Genomic DNA, 23,516 nt, shown 5'->3' with positions numbered 1-23,516 from the left:
TCAGCAATAGCTTGCGGTTAACCTGGGTAAGACTTAGGTTATGATCTTTAATTACCTGAAGACTTCTCACCTACACTTCTTTTTTTAGGGTCAGGAGATTGAGATCACTTCTTCATATATGTATCTGGGGGTGAAGTTTGATGGTCCTCAAGTATGAGATCGACGATTCAATTGAGAGTCAACAGGGGTATGAGTTCTCTTGCTATGCTTGAGAAACAGTGTTTCAGACACCACTTCCAACATACCTCATCCAAGTTATCCCTTTTGGACTCCCTTGTTTGGCCGACGGTTCTTTATGGCTCTGTGTTTTTGGGGTCCGTCTCTTCTGAAGCTTAGATTGGGCCTCGATTGAGCGGGTTCAGACTCTTCTTTTGCGGTGCATCATTAGATGCCACAAGTTCACTCTTCATAGTATCATTCTTGCTGAGTTCGACGCTCATCCTTTCAGTCTTGCTGCCATATTTGATTTGATTTGGTTCCTTTATCGTCTGCTTCATTTTGCGGATTTGACTACTGATCACAATAGATACTCCTACTTGGCTTTTGCTCTTCTGTCGCTACTGTGAGTTCTGATACTTGCTCTCATGCTCGTTGTTGGCATGCACAGGCATCTTCCTTGCTGATTTTGATTGGGATAGACATTGATCATCTCCCTTCCTATTAGTTCTCGCTCAATGCCCCTGCTCATCTTCTCCCCTCCTGACAGGAGTTAAATGAGCATGTCAGACTTGATATTTATAGACAGGACATTATCACTACTTGGACTAATCCACTGGGCAGGCTGCAATCGAGGATGTCCTTCTATTCGGAGTACTTTTTGGAGATCAGTGATGGGATTATTGTCTGTCCTAGTTACCTATCTTAATGGTGGTCTCATGCTTTGCGTTTTTCCCTGGGGTCCTTCAGAGTTGGTTCTCACCGTTTTCGTGCTTAGACGGACCATTTGTTACATCCCAATTTTTGACCTAGTGTGAAATATAGATTTTGAGGTTCACATGAAGTTAGTTGGCGGTTTAATTTGATATAATTTGGCGAAATGGTAAGATAGTTAGTCGTTATGATTTCAAGTGTAGATGACATGTTAGTTGATTGTTAATCGCGAATTCAGGGAATTAAGATGAAAGGTTAACTGTTATGACTATTTATGATTATGTAATTATAATTTAATTAAGGAGAAAATTCTTGTAGGGAGCATGCCGAAGGGGTGGAAACATTGTTAGAAAAGAATTAGGCAGGTCGTCACCATCACTGGGCAGACAGATAAAGGACCTAACAACTTGGAACATAACACATCTGTGGAATCGCATGAGTTATTTTAATAAATAGTTTAATTATAATAATTGAGTTGTTTAATAAATATTTTAATTAAAATAATTAAATTATTTATAAAACGTATCTTAAAAATTTTAATTGTAAATATTTAAATTTGTGCTTTTAAATATTAAAATGAATTGGCATCATTATACTTAATTTATTAGAATGATGTTTAGTAATGTTTAATAATTGAATTATTAAAATTTTTCAACCTCTTATTTTCTTCCTTTATTCCTTTCCCTTTTTAAATTCAATTTGTTTTTGAATTCGTATGGTTCTTGTAACTGTAGGTAGCCGTAGGGTCAAGCTTAACTCTTTATCAAGGTCTGTCGGTATTCATTCTTATACACTTCTTCCTCGGCTTTCTATATCTTTTGGCAATGGAGTTACTAAGAGATACCATCGAAGAGATTGATCTCAACCTAATAGCATAATAAATTAACCCTGAATCGATTCCGCTTTGCCTTTAACCAATTTAGTTTTAACATTCGTAGGTCACACAACAAGTCAGGCGATTTCTTCAAGCACATGACTCTCCGCAAAGTTTGGTGACAGAGTCACCATGTGGAAATGATGACCAAACTGTCTTCAAGTCTACTGTGACTTTTGCAAGTAGACTTAGTTTTAGCTTTTAGAGCCATGGTCGGGTTTGTATATTGGTGTGCCTCTCGAATTCTAGGGGGGGAAAACGCTGGGAGAACACCTTCCATATCGTTGAGGTTCATCTTGATTCTGACATCTTGCATCTCACTCGACTATATTTATTCTTGCATCCCAAAAACAAGTGCAATTTCGTGGAAAGACCAGTAGGAGACAACTTGAATTAAGAGGGAGCTTTATCGACTGCAGAATAGTGTGTGTCACATAAGGAGACATGTTTATTTCTTTCCTTTCTTATTTACTATGTTTAAACAAAGCCGGTTGTGAGTTATTCTATTTAAGAATTTCATGTTCCAGATTTTGTTTTAAGCATGTCACCTTCAATATGTTTCAGACCAGTTGAAATCTTCTGTAGAGTTCGCCTCTACTTTTTATGTGCCATGTAATTAGGCAAAAACAAGAGCTAGATACGATCTTTCTGTCCAAGGAAATACTTTTGTTTTTAGTCAAATGACTCAAAAGATAGATTACATTCAAGAATGACAATCTTTATGAACGGTCTCTGAAGTTCTTCATGAAACTTTATTTCTATCCATTTGGAAATATGATAAATATTTGATAACAATAATGAAAGCACCAAGGAAATCACTCAGCCAAATGCCAGAATGAGGTGATGAAGGTGCAAGTTGTACAAGTAAAGATAAATGTTTAGGCACCAAGGAGTCACCGACTTGATGGCCCAAATTATGGTGAGGTGGTGCAGATGAACCTGTAAAAGAAAATACAAGGATGATATCAGAATCAATAAGTAATAAAATAAATAATGCCTTAGCTCATATATGCTCCAATCATGTTGAATGATTGTCAAGGTTGTCAATTTTATGAACCAGTATCAGTTAAGACATTTCAATATTTATCGTTTTATATGATTAATTAATAGCTCATGCACATTCCTGTTATGGCGAACTCCTGCTGCCAAGTCGTATGACATGTTATATATCATGATGCCCAGTGGATGGAATGATGTTCCCTGCCAATTTTGGGTAGGGAGGGCCTTTCTCATTAGAGATCATGTGGGGATATGCTGTGGTCTGAGGTTGGGTGGTAAAGCCCCTGACAATGATTCACCTCTTCCAAGATGTTGGATATGCGTCAGACAGAGATAAGCCATGCATTCAATTGTTTATCGAAAACAGGTATTATCATTTTTATTTATGAGGAGGTAAGATTAAATTGAAGTATTTCATTGTTATCATTACTTACACTTGGATTGATTTGTGCATTGTTTTCATTTATATGAATATTGAATATAAGTAGTTATCTAATCTTGAGAAGCTGTCACAGATAAGTAATCGGAAGGAAAAGAAATCTGAAGCCCTAATGGATTGGGTGACAGTTGGAACCTTAAATGATACAGTGGTATTGGAAGCCCTAAATTGAATCCGTGGTCACGAAATCCCTAAAATGAATTTGTGGTATTGGAAGCCTTAAGTGAGATAGCGATATTAGAAGCCCTAAATGAAATGAAGGTAAACAATGCCTTAATTGATACAGTGGTAAGTGATGCGCTAATTAAAAATAATATAAGTATTTAATTTGATTTTAAGAAAGCAGTTTTTAGATGATAGTTGTCATATGAAGTTGATGTAGTGTATTTGTGGACTAACCCGAGTGGTTGCAGAGGCATCCTTAGTTTGATTTGAACTCAGTTTTTCGAGGTATGTAGTTTTCACTTTCTGTAGTAATTTCATTTGGTGGTAATTCAAGTTTTTAGTTAAGAAAATTTTGTATAACTGTTTTTAACAGTAAATCATATTCACATGAACATGAATGATGTAACTGCCTTCCTATGAAATCAAAATTATAACTGTATTCCTTGAGTATGTTAAATGTTAGTTTAGACCCGGGTAATCTGGATGTTACACCATCATATTGATAGTGGTGAGCAGATTTGTAAGCTATGTACTTTAGCTAAGGTCGAGACAGAGACTCACTTTTTATTCCATTGCCCTATCTACGACGAGATCAGAGGGAGATTTCACTATCTATTTCGAGATTGCTTTTCTCTTTCTGACTTCTTCAGTTACTGTGACTAGTGATGTCTAGCTCTCTATCTTCAGGAGGCCACTCTGCTCCGTGATAGCACTCTACAGGCACTTCTTCCTCACCGACATACTTCGACTTAGCTCATTACTGCTTTTTTCACACCCTTATCTCCTTTGCATGTTGTGAAAAGGCAGTCTAGTTCTTCCAGTTCTTTTGATCATTCCAGGTTTGTTAGACCCTGTATCGGGTTCTTACATCAACGACACTCCTTTATGAGTTCGCAGAGACATACCAGAGCCTCTTTGCACTCACAGTGATATCCTTCTGTGACTGATTTCTTCTTGCCAAGAAAGGACTCCTAGTCTTTGTCTTTGTCTTGGTCTCTCTCTTTGCGTCTTGTTCTATCTCTCTTCTTCTGTTCTTTAGTTGTTTGCTTTTTGTGGACACCGTTTGGTGCTCCTACTGTTTTCAGCTTCCTCTTTGTAGCCTTCCAATCCCATAGACCTTTGATGGTCTTTTGTTGGACATTAATACTATTATCTTATCTTATCTAGAGTATCTATTCTTCTTTGCATAGAAGCTTTGATCAGCAAGTTTCATTTACCACTCTAGAATGTCAACCCAAACACAAATCTTTGGTTTAGTTTCAACTTGTGGAACTACTACAAATGTTATTCTAGTGTCTCACAACCATGTAACCATGAGTTTGTGCTAAATACAACAATTGTATCTCCTCTTCTTCATGCCGATGTAGAAAGCAATTGTATCTCCTCTCCTTCATGCAAATGAAAAAATCAGATGACATTTACTAACAATAGTGAGATGATGACCACATGCATTGAGCATTCTTTTTGCCATATCTTGATTAGTAGCCTCATGTTTCATGATGAAAGGGACATGGAACGAGTCCCTGGTAAATTTTCAATTGTCCTATCCTGAAAATGTCCCGGGGACTTGGGTATGCCTAGGGGACTTTGGCTTTGGCTTCTAGAACAAATTTGACTTTGTCTCTCAAAATAACACAAATTGGGCATATGAATTATGCTAATTCTTGTATTTTAACTTTTAAGGTTCTATTATGTCTAAGTGCATGCTTTATCAATGTTTTCATATGAATATTTTAAATTTCTCTCTATATATAAATTTTCCTTATTGTTATATAGCCGTCCCCTAGCCATCCCCAAAAATTCAGAAACTTGTTCCCTCGTCCCCTGCCGAACTCATCTCGAAAACTTGGGGTAACACTGCTATATTTTACTCCTATAGGGATCTCTTGATTACGCAAAGTAAACAATATACCAGCATGGATAGCATATTTGCTTTCTTTGTTTTCCAACTCGCCTATCCAGTTTTCATTTCTTACTTGCTCAAGTGATAGTCAATAGATGTTTATCTTCTCTCTTTTTATGTTCCAAGTTTCAACTATATTAGCTAATAGTAGTTTCATTTTAGGATACACATCATCACGGTCACTAGGATCACATTCGGTACATTTTCTATATGTGAATTTGGGCATTCATTACCAAAGTGCACTTCTTTATTATTTGGAATGAAGAAGTCCACCTTCTTTCTCGCTGAAGATTGGGTTTCTTAGCCCACATTCTTCAATACTGCTATTACTTTAGGATTGTCATTTTTTTTGGTCCCTATAAACACTGCGTGATGGTATTTGTTACTGTATCAGGTTTTGCTTATCAGCATTGTTAATGGAAACAGCACTCCCTCATATTGGGGGTCATGTCATTATATTCCACTGTATTTCACTGCCTGTTATTATTTATGGGCTCCATTTTGACATTTCAAACACCATAATTGTACTTATTGAAATTGTACTCTCATATCATTGGTCTTATTAATTCGGACTTGTGTTCTTTTCCTTTTTTCTCTTTGGCAAGAAGTGCTCAACATGTAGCATCCACAAGTATTTATATTTGTATTTTGATGTTGGCAACTTGGTATTGCCCTCAGATACTCTGAACATTTTGCTACCATTAACAAAATATGGCTGTTCTAAATGATCTTTGATTGAGGTGTCAAGCATTTTTACTTAATACGACATCCTAGTGTTGTAGCCTTTAATAGAATCATCTTTTCCTTGTTTAGTGAACTTGTTAAGGAGTTGGACATAATATCCCACTCTTTTTGAATAGGATATATATAATACAACAATAATTACAATGGTTGGTTTAGATTGATTAGATCCTCCTTAAGAGTACTCTGATCAGCTGATACAGAGAGTAGACATCAAATATTCAGCTGAGAATTCCCCCCAATAAAGACAAGTATCTTAGGATAAGAGACAGCCTAGCAAAGTTGATCTTTGATGAGTGTAGTAACATATTGGACTATTGACTGCTTAAATATACAACAACATTTCTGGTGCTAAGATGCTAAAAACAGTTATTCTTCCAGAATAATGATATAGATGTGAGAGGTGAGGGTGACTTTTTTCATTCACTGAGTTCTTGCTTTCTGATTTAATTTTCTCTAGGCTATGGTAGGTGTGCTCTTTGCTTGTTTGTACTGCTTTATCAAGCCCCATGATTACTCTAATGCAATTTGATCTCTCTATCCTTGTTTATTGAGTTCTAATCTTAAATATGCAACATTTTGAAGGTCATTTATAATTTTCTCAAACTTGCTGAAACCGGGGCTTGTAACTAGACCTATGGTAGAAAATTTAATTATGTATTATTTTAGAAGAGGCTAATCTGAACAGTTTAGTTTACTTTAATGGGAATTAGAGAAGTGAGTTGAATAATTTGCTCTTTGTTATGCAGAACTAAAACCCGGGGAGAAGGTTTTGGATTGGCCAACTAGGAAACATATTGCCTTAGGTGCAGCCCGTGGTTTGGAGTACCTTCACGAACATTGCAATCCTAAAATAATTCACAGGGATGTGAAAGCTGCTAATGTTTTACTTGATGAGGATTTTGAAGCTGTTGTTGGTGATTTTGGCCTAGCAAAATTGGTTGATGCTAGGAAGACTCATGTGACAACACAGGTGCGTGGGACCATGGGTCACATTGCTCCAGAGTACTTATCAACTGGAAGGTCATCGGAGAGGACAGATGTTTTTGGATATGGCATTACACTTTTGGAGCTTGTTACAGGACAACGTGCTATTGACTTTTCACGACTAGAAGAAGAAGATGATGTTCTATTACTTGACCATGTAAACCTTCTACGTCCTTCTTTTCTTCATTTCATGCAAAGGGGAGCCTTGGTATGTTTTTAATGACTAAGTGTCTTATTCTGCCTGTCAAACAAATTATTTATGTGTCTTTTTATCTTTTTCAAAAATGAAAGTTGGATGACCATAACAGCAAAAAAAAACCTGGGACTTTGGTGGATTATTAACAGTTCATAATTTCTTGATGTCGTCCATTAGTATTGGATAAGTTTTGGTAGCTTGGAATTTTGGAATACAATATATTAATATAAAATCTGCAGTTATAATTCTCAAAATTATTAGATTTAGGTAGTAAAATGCCTTACATTGTTAATATTTCAACATTATAAAGCTTTCAATCCTCCCGAACTTGTTTTCTGGGTTCTCTTACAAGTAATATGGCCAATTTCTTAACAGCTTGTATAAATTCATTAGAATCATTACACACAAAGTTTTCTACATGATTAAATTATGTGAACTACAGTACCCTCTTTTAGGATAGCAGTACCTTGTTGCTTAGTAATAATCTCATTTGGAAGTTTCATTTATCTCTTTAATAAATCAAAAGGAAGTCATAATCATTGTTGAAAAACTTGAACCCAGGAGTAACTCAGTTAACCTAAAATATTCAATCTCTCGAGTGTCGGCTAGAACCAGGGAAAAAATCGGCAATAACTTGCTGGTTCATAAGACACAACACAAGCTGAATGTTTTGCAAATGGGGTAGCAAGCTCAGTGAGCTTAACCTTGGAGGGAACTCCATGGTTAAGCATGCTTGAGTTGGAGTAATAGTAGGATGGACCTCTCGGGGAGGCTCAATGCTTCAATTCTGCGAGCATCACCCAAATACAATTACTGCTAAGTGTTCTACTCATTCTCACGAGAGATGGGCCCTTGTGAACCACTACTTATGAAATATGGGTCAATGGGTTTGACTCAAAAACCACACAATTTCTAATAGCAATATCACAATTTTGCAAACATTAAAAAACACAACTTTGTAAAAAGATTTAAAAAAATATACATATTGTTGAATTTAAGAACATCTTACTGATTTAAACTTTGGAGTGTGGTGCCTACAAAGACGTCATGAGCAATTATGTAAATATCTTAATAGCTGGTTCCTAGTTTTGCCTATTGAGTGGGGGGAAGCTCATTGGCATATTGAATACAGAAAAGATTGAATTGCAGAGATCAAAGATGGCAAGGCTGGCCGTCCTACAGGCTATTAGTATTTTTGTTGAGCCTCATTGATGTTAAAGGATTTTCTTTCTTTCCTTCCTAAGATACCGGTTCAGATTTGGGTTTGGGTTCAATGGTTTGGTCTTTTTTTTGTAGGGGGGCAGGGGGGACAGTGGGGTTTAGGTTCATCCATATAAAAATCATACACAAACACACACGCGCATGCGCGCATATATATATATATATATATATATATATATATATATATATATATATATCTGCATTAGTAATTAAAGTCAAAATACAAATAGAAAGAGCTCATATACCAATGCAGTGGCATATTTACTTAATTTTGCTAGTGAAGTGAGATTAGTAGCTCAGTTAGCTGAATATAATTAACTTCTATATCTATCAGGAACCAATAGATGTAGAGTACACAACTCTCGTGTGATACTCGCAGCACTAAAACTCACATGAGACTTGGGAGTTAGCTATATGGAGGACACTACTCTCACATGTTAGTTGCAGCATTAGAACTCCAATTTTCTACCTTGTAACTCGTGCATAGGAAATATAAAGGGCAGAAACCTGTTAATATGTCTGATTAACATTGGCTAAAGGTGAATGAGCAGCAATTTCTCGAAACATGCATTTAAAATTAAAACAGCGATAATTTATTGGCAGCAATTAGCATTAACAGGGAAAGTGCTTGGGTTAAGAGGAGGTATCCCTTGTAGAGAGGTGTGATGCTAACCAAAGGTTGTGACTCCCCACACCTCGGGGATATAAAAGGAAGATACGCTCATTTGGAGAAGGCATCCAAAAGTGCTCAAGATCGAATGAATCAGAATAAGCATATTATCTGAAATAACCAATAAACAGCAGAAATCTGATTTATAATTTATTATCGTCAACCTGGACTTAGTAAGTTCATGTGTGAAAATACGATATATTTATTATTTGCTAAAATTATATAGGGGTACTTGAAGTAATTGTATTATTTTCCCATTTGAATATTGTTTCGCAGTTTGGGTAAAATTGATTGTATGTCTAATTGATAAATATTTAATGGTGTATTCCCATAGTTAATATATTTTGAAATATGTAGTAATGGTTGCAAAACAGGAGGCTGATCAACCTTTCAAGTTGATGAGAGGTGAGGACCAAATCTACCTTTCATCATGCACACCACCCCAAAATGAAGCTGTCATGGGCTGGGAGGATAATCAGTGCTCCTGGGCTGATCAACCTTTCAAGTTGATGAGAGGTGAGGACCAAATCTACCTTTCATCATGTGCACCACCCCGAGATGAAGCTCTTGTGGGCTGGGAGAATAATCAATGCTCCTGGGCTTGATCAAGGAGGATGGAGGGACTCTAAGGTGGACTGAGGGATGTAGTGGAACATTTCCCACCCATGATCTCACAATACAAGGATAGCTTTCCTTGGGATTGTGGTTTGCGGAGTTTCTAGCTAATTACTAGTATAGTTACTAAAGGAATATGTGTTAATGGTTGTAGCTTTGATCAGATGATTCAAATTGTTGAAATCAAATATTTGAAAGGCCTATTGGCCTTGAACATGTGATTTCTCTCTCTATTATTATCATGGAGTATTATTATTATTGTTAATAAATTATTATCTATCTATCTATCATATATTTTAACCATGATAATACATTGAGCAAAATATCATTTGTGATATATGTTAAAGCAATAACTACTGAGTTAAAATATTAACAAGAGACATGTCTCCACAGGAGATATACCTCTTCATGTCACATACATATTCATTGAAAGAGTAATTTGAAACACACAGAAACTGATCTTCAACATGGTATTAGAGCGGGTCGATTCCTGCCTGTTGGACGATTTCCCAGGGAAATGATTTATATATTATTTATATTATGTGCAATGCACTATTCAAAGAATGATGAATTTGCGTGACCAAATACGTGGCAGGTTTGATTATATTCCAGCAAAGATGTGGGAAGGATTAAGGGGATTTAGAGTATCATTTTGAAAACGATTTTACTGGGCATGAGTAATCAGTATACGTGCTGAGTAATTTCTTCACCTCGCCTTGTACTTCAGGCTTATTTATATTAACTGCTAAATAAGGGACAAGATCTTTGTCCACTTTAAATCTGAAATATACAGTTTGCTGCAAAAATAAGTTGAAGTTTCAATTGAAGGCTTTGTTTCTCAAAGGGTTCAAGTATCACAAAGGGCATTATCCTTTGACTACAAGAGATAAGTATTTTCTAATTATTGTATCTTCAGTATTATCTTTTTTTGTTTTTTGTGGTCAACCTCTTATTTGTATTTCTATATGTACTATAAGAGCAATTTGTCTTGTTCTTTTCTTTGTTCCTTGAGGATATTCTTTCAAGAAGAGAAGAATGGTGCATTAGGAATGCTGCAGAGGCATTTTTTTGCGGGTTATAACATCTAGGATTATGAAACTAAGTCAAGACAAGGGACTCTTCCAATGAGAGGGAGCAGATTGTGATGGGATTTTGTTTAAATATCAAGATGGTCATATAACTACTTGGCATAGGACTTGATTTTATGATAGCTACAAAGTGGTCTTAGATCTAGCACGTTCAGCCACATATGAGTCATGCCATATAATAAGAAACTCTTGAAGCAAGATATCTTTGATGATTGGAATTGTGAGTATCCTTCTATATCAAGAGGGAGCCTGACATTTCATTAGAGGAAATCTTGGACAAGGAGGCCAGGAGGTTGATCCATGTACTTGAAGCTTCAGAAGGGAACCGCATTATCTTAATATCTGGTGTTGACAGGCCTGAGAATAAATCCACAGTTTAGTACATTCACTCATGTTACTATGAATCAACGTATGCTTCCGTAATAGAGGGAACAAATAGAGGATATGCTTTAGTTGACTTTTGAGGATCTTGGTCATATTGATTTAGAGGGAGTAGACCATGTCTAGATGGATTCTCTAGTAATCAAGAAACTATAGCAGTTAGAGGACAATGACTCATGAGATGAAGTTCCATATGTGTAGACTGAATGGCCTTTATGCAAATGCCTAAACCATAGATGAATACCTGGAAAGCTATTCATCTAGAGTACATTATCACTGAAGATCTAACAACTGATATTTTCTCCAAAGCCTTTAGCCAAAGTGAAGTTTGTACATTATTGAATGCAAGCTTGGAGTAATGGATTAGAGCCCTTACTGAGAGGGAGACTCAACATCTATGATTTCTTGAGATGCACCTTAACGCATTGTTCTCTGTGAGAGAAGTTTGAGGTGAAAACCCCTGATACTTCCGCTTGGAATATTCATACTCTTGATGTTACCGTGAGGTAATAGTAGTACACTGTGTGAATGATTGTAGCTTCGATCAGATGATTCAAATCTATGAAATCAAATGTTTGAATGGCCCGTTGGCCTTAAACATTTGATATCTATCTTTCTCTATTATTATCATGGAGCATTACTCTTATTGATAATAAATTATTAAGTGCATACATACATACATACATACATATATTTATATTGAAATCGTTTACAAATCTTGTGCTCATTCAAGCAACAACATGAGAATTACAAGCTTATTCAAGATCCTTTTGAGCAACCACACTAGAAATAACATCTGGAAGACCAAGAGTCACAACTTAGAATCCACCTTTTACAAATGAGACAAATACAACCAATATAAGACAAAGAGTCACAACTTAGAATTCCACAAAGATGTCCTGCTTAGGATTTGAACCAGGGTCTCCACAATGAGAACTCATCACTTCAACCAACCTAAACCCCTTGGACTATATATATCTATAAAGTATTCGTATATTATAGTCATGATAATACATTGAGCAAATATCATTTGTGATATATGTTAAAGCAATAACTAATTTGAGTTAAGATATTAACAAGAGATATGTCTCTACGGGAGACATACCTCTTCACATTATATAGATATTCGTTGAAAGAGTAACTTGAAACACACAAAAAACAATCTTCAACAATATGCTTTGAATGAGTATTAATGCAATTGATTATGCATGTATTTATATGTTATTGAATCCATAATCCTTATGGGAAGAATTGGTCTTATGAATTACATTTCAAATGTTGACTAACATGATTATAGGATCCAACCCAAGAATTATCTTTCTAAAGACATTTCAATTGGTAAATTATGGTATCAAGTTATTAACAATTTAATCGTATTACATTGCTTATTTTAATTGCAATTGTGAATTTAGGGCAAGATATAGTAACACTTCCAAAAGGGATATTATACATCCACCTAGTTGGATTTGGCAATTGCCAATGAGCCTTTATGAACAACTTAGTGGAGTTTCCCTAATATGTTGATAATGATATCAAGAACACAATCATACAAATCAGATTGAAAATGGAATTCTTTCTGATAAATTCTTCTTCAATACATAGTGGCTTAAACAGCTGAGGTTGATGTGCAATGACAATTTTGTATACCAAGCTGAGAGAGAAGGTCTAGTTTTGAATCGTTTTCTCCATGCTGTAGAAAAATCATGCAAGGTCCTTACCATAAGTTTGAGTTTGTGATATTTTTCAAAGAATATTCACTGCTAGTGTTTTTCTATGTAAAAACCTGAACTTGTTGCAAATCTGAGAAAATGTGGAGGGTATCATTAACTCTTTATATTTAGATTGAGTCTTCAACAATGTACCGTAAACCTGTCTGTGGGATTGGAATAAAAACTAAGTCAACAAAAGTAACTAAAAAAAAACCAAACAAAATTGTCAAATATTATGGAATGGAATGTTTAAGGCCAAAATATTCTCCAGGGTCGGTCTGGTCTGACCAGGCTGGATCAACAGTCTATGGGAAAAATCCTATCAAGACTTGTAGTCAACCATACCCAATTTCTCTCTGGGGTTGGTCTGATGACTGGTCTATCTGAGCCAGACCCACAGTCCATGGACAAAACCTTATCCAGATCCATGACAGACCGTACCCAGACCCCAAATGGAGTTCCAATTGGATCAGGACCCAGAGTCTATAAGTTTCAGATCCGGCAATCTAGTTTTTTTCTTATATAGATCAAAATTAGAGTTAAATACACATCACGGAATAAAAACTGAGTTCAACACATATCAATTTAAAGTTTCAAAATAATTAAAAAAATACCAGCTTATAGTTTCAATGTTCATGATCTACTTGCAGGTGCCATTTTGCTTTTCGAATTGATTGTTAGATTACTAATCAGAACCCAGATTACACCAAAAAGTTCTTTATCAGAAGAGGGACAACTATCTTAGGAGGTAATACAGATCCACAAAGTTATATAGAAGACAGTCATGAAACTCCTCAAACTTTTTTTAACCCACCTCCAGTTTAAGTGAAACCTGCATGGCAATGGAGTGAAAAATGATTATTTTATGGAATCAGTAAATTGCATCTTTCTAACTTGGAAACAGTCCTGGTTTCTCGCTTTCCACAAAAACAAAAGAACATCAGTGGTCAAAGATAACCAAAAAATTGAAATTTTTGTTTAGATCTTTGACATAACCAAACAACATTTCTTGCCAAGAAAAAATACATTTTCTATCGCACCCATCATAGTTACTAAAAAATATGTGCCAAATTTCTTTAGCAAAAAAGAAATAAAAAGATGTGGTTAAAACTTAAAAGTACTAGGGATTTTGCATATAGAAAATTATTCATATTAAAAAGAAGCATATAAAAAGAAGCAGCCATTTGAAGCAAATTTTCTTGGTTCAACCACACAAGGCCCATAATGATTAAGGATTTTAGAGTATTGATGACTAAGATTAAGATGTTAGTAGTGGAACACTAGTACTAGGGTACGTTGGGACGTTGGGGTGAGTTTTTGGGACAGGGGGACAAAGGGCCTTGATTTCGGGATGGCAAGGGGATGGTGGGGGGATGATGATGGGGCAAGGGGTGTTGTATTCTGTACACGTAGAATGTGAAATGATGTTTTGGTATGACATACCAAATTGAAATACTTGAGCATAGCAAAATCACAACATTAACCTCAACCATTGTAATATTTAACATAGTAACATAGTACATACCCAATAGTAACATTCAAAAATCAAAATTCAAATGGAAATTCAATTACCCATGTCAGCTGCAGCTTGGTTGTGGAATGGCGGAGGTGGGGGTACTTGGATACTCCAAGTACTCAATGTGGAGATGTCTCAGGGACAGGTACTTCGAGGTTTTTGGGGGTGTTAGTCCCTGTGTTTCACTGGATATTAGTAGTCATTAAGCTGCCTGAATTTGAGAGATATAGATCCTTTTAGGGTTCATTTGTGGGGGCAAGGTACTTCACCTTCCATTTTAAACTTAGTTACCTAGTTCTCCCCTTAGCTCTTTGAACCAGGCGAATTTCGAACCGGTTCTTAGTCTTGGTCCCTGGTTCCCTTTTGGATTCCACTTGAGTTCGAACCCAAGCAGGTTGATTCTTCCAGGTCGGACCTAGGTCAAACCATGATCGAACTAGGGCAGACCCAGGTAGACAAACTGCTAATCAGGTATAGTTCCATTGGAAACATTCTATAATTTAGTGTAGAAAACAAATATTATAGAATTAGAATAAAGATTTTTAACATAGCAAAACAAAATTTGCTGAAGTTCAAATATTTATTACATCGAATGAAACTAGCCCTCAAGATTTCTTTTAGTGAAATTTTTATATCCATTGCTAATAATGACCCCCATTTGAATAATTGGAAGCTCTGTATAGTGATAAATCATATTTGAAACATTAAATAACATCTTCAATAGGTGAAGGATGTTGCAAGCTACTTATATAACATTTTTCAAATAGGATGTTAATTACAAACAAACAAGCTCTTTGTACAATGAAAAAGTAATTAGTGTTGGACAACTTGGAAAGTAGGAATGTTATTAGTGTAGTTGATCCCGATAACATTGACAATGTTTGCGAACCAACTAATTCATTTGATGAAGAAGAAGAAGATGAAGATTGAGATAGTCTATTAGATGATTGAAACTTAGAATAAAGTTCTAATTGTTGAACATCTAAACAATGATACTTGAATTCAATACTATTTTAATATTTTGGTGTTGATAATAGATATGATACTAAGATTACAAGTTTATAGTGTTTAAATTGTTTTTATGATACTTTGTAGCATTCTAATCTTAATTCATTTTTCTAAGTTGTGCGCGCACAGACACACAAATTTTACCTATTTTTGTCCTAACAAACCAAATGAACTTGATGGAGCCTAAATTGTACTCTCCATTTTTTATTTGAAGAGTGAGCAGATATGATAAGTTGGTGCTATTGATCCATTCAGAATACAAAGACTTAATAACTCTTCTCAGCAGGATATGCGGTCTCAAAGATTCTAGTGATTTTGAGCCTTGGATGTATAAATTTATTTTCTAGATCTTTGATAATGAGGAACCTATCTTCTAGGGAGAACTTATTAGTACTACTATTTGTGAGTAGTTGCTTAATGTAGGAACCTCAACACCATTCTACATGAATTTCTACTTGGTTTACATAGCTGCATCCATGAGATCTTTCTTAGGTCTCTCCACCAAAGGGGATCGGTTACAAGTTCCTATCTAGAATTACTATGATTAAATCACCTTGTCGCACAACAAATATCATTATAGGAGAGTTCAAGATGCATGTTTTGGATGTTTCCGGTGTTTGTTTGACAAACAACTAGTGATGAAGCGAGTGGTAGATGAGGCTTGGAACAAGGTTAATCAATTTGGTGCTATCTTTCTACAGTTTCCAACTTTCACTTATTTGAGAGTTGGTTATTTCAAAGGAGAGCCATATACTCTGCCAAAATATGCTACAGATAAGATCATACTAATGGAATTAGCCAAACAACTCATGGAAGTACGATCCAGGGTGTTTTTTAGTGGTGAATATTCATAATTTTGCAAATTCTAAATTTTTTTTGCTAGTAATTTGGCTAATAATATAAGATTTAATGCAACCTAAATTGCCACATTTTTATTAAATTTAGTTCTAAAATATTTAAAATCGCTCAATAATTTATTTTAATAAAAAATTTAAACTTAAAGATTCGCCACAATATTCTATACATGATTAGATTTGATTCACCTAAATATTATATATTATTGAAGAAATTAAAATTAATTCACCAATAATTATCATAATTATTAACTTTAGGGATATATTACCAATATATAGTTTTCACTACTGATTTAAAATATAATATAATTATCCTCATAATTGCCATGAGATAAAACATGTTCAATTTTGATTTTTAATATTCCATGACGATTAGCGAACTTCCTATTATTATTGAGATTCACCAATATTTTCTACTCAAAAATTATGATTCCAAAATAATCACCAATGTAAATAATATTTAAAATTAAACAATTGAGAGATTCACCGATGAAAATAATTTGGTTTTTCAAAATAATGAAAGATTCGCCAATGATTTATATCTTTTTCTAGAGGGGGGTTTCTTAAAGTTTACCTTGGACTACAATCTTATTAGAATTCTCTGCATAGGCTAGGTTTTGGTATCACTACAGCCAAACCCTTGGTAATTGGTCAATATATGATCAATTCAGTTTACAAGGAAAAGAATATGGAGGGTATTTCAACTTATCACATTAAAAATGTTCAAGGCTAGGTTTGATTTTGATTATCGAGGGATGCATTCAATGATTAAGAGGGCATTCACTCATGTTCATTGCATAGAGGACATATGGATTGACCTGCACATAGAGTTAGATATCATGAACATGGATTACTGTAGGCTCACCCTACATCAGATCATTGATCTTAACCTCTTGAAATTCCATCTAATCTTCAGATTGAGGATGATGGTAATATTCTTGATCCAGAATACCATTGTGTTGGTTTTGATAAGCAATGTTTGTTTCTTATACAGTGGCAACAAAAAGAAGGTATATTGATTTTCGATAGATCTCAATCCATCCCGAATACCATCAAATGGTTGAAGATCAAAAGTCTCAAGAGAGTGCATCCCGAACTTGGCTTAGATTGTGGAAGTTTTGGATCGCTTGGAAGGAAATCTCAAGCAAAGATGGTGCGTCTTCTTCTGTTGCAATGCAATTTCTCAAGTTCAAGTTAAAAGGTGGAAAGGGGTCTTAGTCATCTCAAGAACCCTCACAAGCGCCTACATGAGCTCAAGAGTTTGATGAGGAAGAAGTTGAAGAGGAAACTGCATCTAAAGAAGAAATTGATGAAGAGGAAGGAGAGGTTATGATCATATCTCGTCCACGACCAATAACTCAGCAAGGTCCATCCATTTGGGAAACACCTTTTCTTGGTGTCGTAGATGATGACGTGGACTCATTCTCCACTGCTTTTGCATCTACTATCCCTGCCTTAGAATTGAATACATTGGCACTTCCTATCTCTTCAGTAGCTCCACGTATTCTCACAACTGAGTAATGTGAGAACTTGGGAAATATGTTTGAAGATTTCCCAACATTCACAGAAGGTCGAGTTTCCCAACTTGATACTTAAATAACCGGTTTTTAAGCATTCATGACAGAGTCTTCTCAATAGATACCTCTTGGTATAGCAATACAAACTGAAGCCTGTGCAGTCACTACGGAAATACAATCAGGATTAATGTCGATGGTTGTTACTGCTCTTGAATCAGCAAACAAGGGTTTTAGTTTGCCTGCTTGGTTGGACAAGATTACTATGCCCCCAGATAATCTCCCTATTAAGAAAACCAAGTCTAAATCTTTGAAAGATAAGATTTTTGCAAGGATCATAGTTGATTCTGATAAGACTATGTTTGTGGAGGTTGTTTAAGCACTAGTGGACAAATCGGTTGAAGAACTTAGCTGTTCGGATTACAAGTTCACCAAAATTGAACTTGGTAAGCAATTATGGTTGAATTGTCCACAAGATGCCCATGATGCACTTGCTAATGTATCAAAGAGTAATCACAAGCTGTGGGAGAAAAAGAATTAGCACAAGCAAGATGTTGCTCACCTGAGTGAGGCTATTCAACAACAATCTTCACAACATACATCCACTACATCTCAGATACCTCGAGAGAAGCGGATCATTGAAGCAGAAAATACTTTGGTTTGGAGAAGTTGTCTCTGAAGTAGTTCAAGCCATCATAGATGCAGTCAGAATTCTTGAACATATTAGAGAGATTGAAGAAATGCTGCATGGCTTGATTGCATCTTTGAGTTAGGAAGCTAACACTTTGAAAGAAATTTTGAATGATTGGGATGAGATCGCTAAATCTAATTTGGACGCCATGGTTACATGTGATATTGTTCCATCTTGTGAAATGTTCTACAAATGCCACTGACTCATGGGCTATAAAGAAGAAACACTAAGAAAACTTGTTACAAAGTTGCAGGCAGTCTTGGAAGATTGTTAGGCAATAGAAACTTGGATTATGTGCTACTTGGAACAAATGGGATTTCAAGTTTTTGATGAGTATGATAACTTGGTTGCAATTGAAGAAATGACTTCAGAATATACAATGAGAGTTAATGCTGATTTAGATTCTGAAGATTTTGGTTCTCATACAATGAATAAGTTATCTTTTAACAAATCTTTAGCAAAGGACTTACGAGATACTCTCGTGGCAAATTGCAAAGTTGTGAAATCAACATATGTCGATGGTGTGAGAATAGAAGCTATATCAAATATGATGGAGATTTCAGATCTTCCTACAGTGCATGATGATCATCAAGTTGAAGGCACTTAAAAATAATCATTAGGATTGTTTCAGTTCTTTTCTGTCTTCTTTATTCTCTATTTCATGTTTGTAGATTGAAGAGGATGTATTACATGAAAATGTGTAATTACATGTAATATGATTTACATGTCTTTATGATGTGTAATCCAATAATTTCTCTTGTTAGTTAGACCGGGTCAAATTTGGTTAAGTTGCTCCCACTTTTTCCTCCTTTTTCTCTACTCCTTTGTCTATTTAAAGGAGTGCCCCCTCATTGTAAAAATCATCTTTTATTGTATGCAAGAGGGCTTTGGAGAAATTGTGCAAGCATAACTTTGATTGTGTAGTGCTATTTTGTGATTTGCATTTGTTATCTTATATTCATGTGTTTTAGCATTTTTGATAATTGAGTATATAGAATTAGGAAGCAATTGGAGCCAAAGCTTTGTTGTGGAGATATATAGACTAGGAGCTTTGACTGTAGCTTGTATCTCTTTCTTAGTTCACGAAATAGTTAGAATTCTTTACTTCTAGAAGTCTTTGTGCTCCAATAGTAAAGGTTATTCTTATAGCGTAGATTAAGACTGGACTTAGAGTCGAACTGGTATGCTTTCAGCTAGCCTTTGAGTTAGTGTTAGTTTATCAGTATCACCGTTTACAACTCTAGATAGAACTGTAGTTCAAGGTTTCATCTTGCTCATTACTTGCTTCACGGGTAAGTGGATTCTTTTCTGAAAGCTAAGAGGAAAGAATATTGATAACACCCTTTCAAATCTTTCAACTTCTTGCCTACCTTGAGTTGATCCAAGGAACGGTCAGAAGGGGGAGCCTTTCCTTTAAGGTAGGAGAGACTCTATGTCACACGCTGTGGCTTGTCATCCTATTTTGTGACTAGATTTTACTCAAAACCGTCAATTGCAAAATATTTACCCAACACATTATTTCTGAGTTTCTCTTATGTGATGCTGCAATTTGTCATTTTGTCAAGTGGGTAATGACAACACCAATCCAATCAATGGTTTTTTCATGTAAAACTCAGGGGGAAGCCCATCAGCACCTAGGGATTTATCAATTCAAAGGTTTTAATACCCTTTACAATCTCATCCTTGGAAATATCTCAAGCAAACTGCTGCAGAGTCTTCCTCTTGAACTTTGCTTGGAATGATCTTTTTACAGCGACTTGGGCTATACGACAATTCTACTCATTCATAATGTCTTCATCAGAGAAAATATTTCTATAAAAAGGTTTGGAATCCAGACATGAGCTCAGCAGGGTCAATTATATGCTGATTATTAACCCATATTTAGCCAATTTCCTCCCAAGCCTTTTCTTTCTTTATATACTTAAAAACGAATTCACAACCGTTGTCGCCATTATTTAGCCAATTCAGTTTCACCCTCACTTTTAGCCCTTTAATTTTAATAAGTTGCAATTTTCTCAAGTCTTGCATTTGACTTCTACTAGCACCTCATTCAAGGATTTGTTTAAGGGATCGTCTCGACAGAAGCTTCTCCTGCAGATGTTCTCAGACCTTTCATCTGAAGCTATCTTTCTTCACAGCACCTTGAAAAGAGATCTCCAACTACTAACAGAAGTGTTCCATATGTCAAAGATGAAAATAATTCTTTAGCATGATCTTATTGATTTTACTTAGGGTAAAAATACTCTTTTTACAATCTTCAATATTGAGCAAATGAATATTAAATTTGAAATTATTTCCTTTTCTTATCTCACTGCTTTGTTTTGCATTTGGATTCTGATCTCAATAGGACAATGGTCAGAGACAGCAGAGGGGTGAAATTTGTCAAAATTGACATCATCAAACTGGTCAACACGGAAATAATCACTGTTGACGTAAAGTCTGTCAAGGTTACTGTAGATTCTTTTGGATACTTTTCGAGAGTTGCACCAAGTAAACCATATGCCTCTACTATTACCTCTCTAGCCCCTCTAATGGATCAATAATTTCAGAGAATTTTTCATCTTGAACTAGAAGAATTCATATGCTACTATTTGAATTTTTTTAATTAAATGCAACCCTCTCAAAACTTTAAGAACAGAGAAAGAGATCACTGCTTCATTTCAGGATTTTGCTGTGCAGGTTTTTTTTTGCATCAATGTTTCAGATCACACTCCTTGAAGATGAGAGAACTGTAGGAGAGATATCTTTCTTATAGAAACAGACCAAACAAAAACCTGGCAGCCTAACAGAAAATAAATTTCTAAAGGCATCAACAGTACCTTAGTTATTGAAAAGCAATCCTTGGTTGCTGTGTAACGATTTTTTTGGTGGTGCACAAGAATTCATTGCTGAATTTCATGGTATGTAGAAGCAGTTCTTAAGGATTTCAACAATGATGGGTTTTGGTTGAAGTCTGTAACTTTCAGAGCACCCCAGTTCTATAGTTGATGCTCAAAACTACTATCATCTTTTATTTTCTTGGGTAGATGAGTGGATCCCCAACCCACAATCATGTGTTGAAAAATAAAAAACAGTAACACTGAATAAAAAATAAATCAAAACAAAATTAGAAAATAAAATTGCCTTCCCAAAAAATTATTGAAGAGAAAAAACTACCGAAATATCACTTCATAATATCTTCTCTAGAACACCTTCAAACCTTTAGCTGAATGCCTACAAACTCTAGATGAATGCCAAGGAAACCAAGCGGAATGGAGAGCTCAAAAGCAGGATGAGAACATTTTTGATTTTTTTTAGGTGGATAGTTATTGAATTGTGGCTGGATCGTTCACCACAAAGTACAGGTTTTTGCTGAGTAATCAGGGAATAGGTGGCAAGTAATCACTAATATGTTTTGATAAATTATTGGCAAGTTATTCTGCAAGTAATATGCATAAATGGTTTAAAATTGCAAGTATTCGAGTACGAGTTTTGCAACTATTGTTGGAATTATTACAACTGCTCTAAAACTACTCTCCTCTCTCCTTTTATCTGCTGACTTTTAAGATCAGAAATATGTACATAAAGTCACTAATGAGGTCATTATGTGACTTGACTAGAACAGTGATAATCTGTACATTCTTTATCCTGAACGGTTTAGAAGGGCAACCTCATGTTTTGAATACTATATGGACAGCTAAACATTGACCTGAAAATATGCATCTGAAGCCCGCTAAATCATCACATTGCTTTCTGTACTACTTTTGCTAATTATTTTCTCTTGGACAGTAAGTTTTTGAAACATTCACGCACTTTGATTGTGCAGTAAAAGATTTAATTTGTTGGCAATGAATGACACAGGTCAAAAAGTTGCAGAGAGAAAAACGGTTGGATGCAATTGTAGATACAAACCTAAAGCAGAACTATGATGCAAAGGAAGTTGAGGCCATAATTCAGGTTGCATTGCTGTGCACACAAAACTCACCAGAAGATCGACCTACCATGACTGAAGTAGTCCGCATGTTGGAAGGAGATGGTTTGGCTGAACGCTGGGAAGAATGGCAGCAAGTTGAAGTCATTCGTCGACAAGAATATGAAATGATGCCTAGGAGATTTGAGTGGGCTGAGGATTCTGTATATAACCAGGATGCAATTGAGCTCTCTGGTGGAAGATAGGTATTGTCTATTATTATTTCTCTATTCTTTCTCTTTGAGAGTTGATGTCGTGGTCTGCTTCAAGAAATGAAGAGCCCGGCAAGATTTGTACTATTATTACCGACATTTTATCTCTAACATTATTTCTTTCGTAAATGTATCCTTCATGAGATTAAACCTTCTGATTAAACCTTCTGATTACAGCGCCATTATGAAATGATGGAAAAAGTTCATTGTATGGGATATATTTCTTTTGCCAAGTTTTGTGTCTTCGTGTAAGTTCATTGGGTTTTTCCAACAGAGAAATAAATGAAAAGTATTGCACATGCAGCTGTTCTGAAAAGATTGTTTTGGAACCCTTTTGTTGCACCCTTAACATTTGGAAAAAAAGTTGCTTAGGATAATATTGTGTTCATCAATTAGTGTTGGAATTTGTGCCTGATTGATATATTTTGAGTTGAACATAGGTAATTGCCACTACTATTAATGGAGATTATTTTACCTTTAGTAGAAATTGGTTTCAGAACACTACAATTCCAGTTCAAAATGATCAATGAGAAGTATAATAATTTTAATTTTAATTTTGATGATAAATTATAGTTTAAATTGGTAAAGTATTCCATAACAAATCATGTGTCCCTTATCACTTCATGAAAATATTAGAGGTCATGATCAATATATGTTATTAAAATTATGACTAATAATCCAGTGCTCCAGCTCACAGTATTACATTTTTATAAAATATGAAATGTTCGTTGGTATTTGTATTCAAAATATACTTTTATTATTTTACACTTGTAAAGAATAATACACATTAAAGAATAAAATGAATGAGGATGTGCAATGTTTGTTTGGCAACGCCTAAACAGCAAACTGAAACACATCTTGCAAGGGAGGACATATATTGTGTTTTAAAAATAGAAATCTTTTAAACTTTTCTT

At 35.2% G+C, this 23,516-nt stretch overlaps 1 protein-coding gene across 6 annotated transcripts in view; it reads left to right on the top strand.

Annotated features, from left to right (window-relative positions):
- The window catches only part of LOC149573171 (LRR receptor kinase SERK2-like), a 140,745-nt gene extending 117,827 nt beyond the window's left edge, over nucleotides 1-22,918 (top strand). For all 6 annotated transcript variants that reach the window (XM_089814344.1, XM_089814343.1, XM_089814342.1 and 3 more), the window contains 2 exons: nucleotides 6,741-7,135; nucleotides 22,282-22,918. In XM_089814344.1, coding sequence (XP_089670470.1) covers nucleotides 6,741-7,135; nucleotides 22,282-22,596 — 710 coding nt within the window. In that variant the 3' untranslated portion in view covers nucleotides 22,597-22,918. The remainder of the gene's footprint in view (nucleotides 1-6,740; nucleotides 7,136-22,281) is intronic.
- Nucleotides 22,919-23,516: the final 598 nt, after the last annotated feature.

This window comes from Cupressus sempervirens, chromosome 2 (genome assembly GCF_028749045.1).
Source record: "Cupressus sempervirens isolate cs-2001-9-10 chromosome 2, ASM2874904v1, whole genome shotgun sequence".
In the NCBI taxonomy this organism is placed as follows: Eukaryota; Viridiplantae; Streptophyta; class Pinopsida; order Cupressales; family Cupressaceae; genus Cupressus; species Cupressus sempervirens.
Note: the sequence above shows the minus strand (reverse complement) of the source record. Positions and strands in the feature narration are given on the sequence as shown.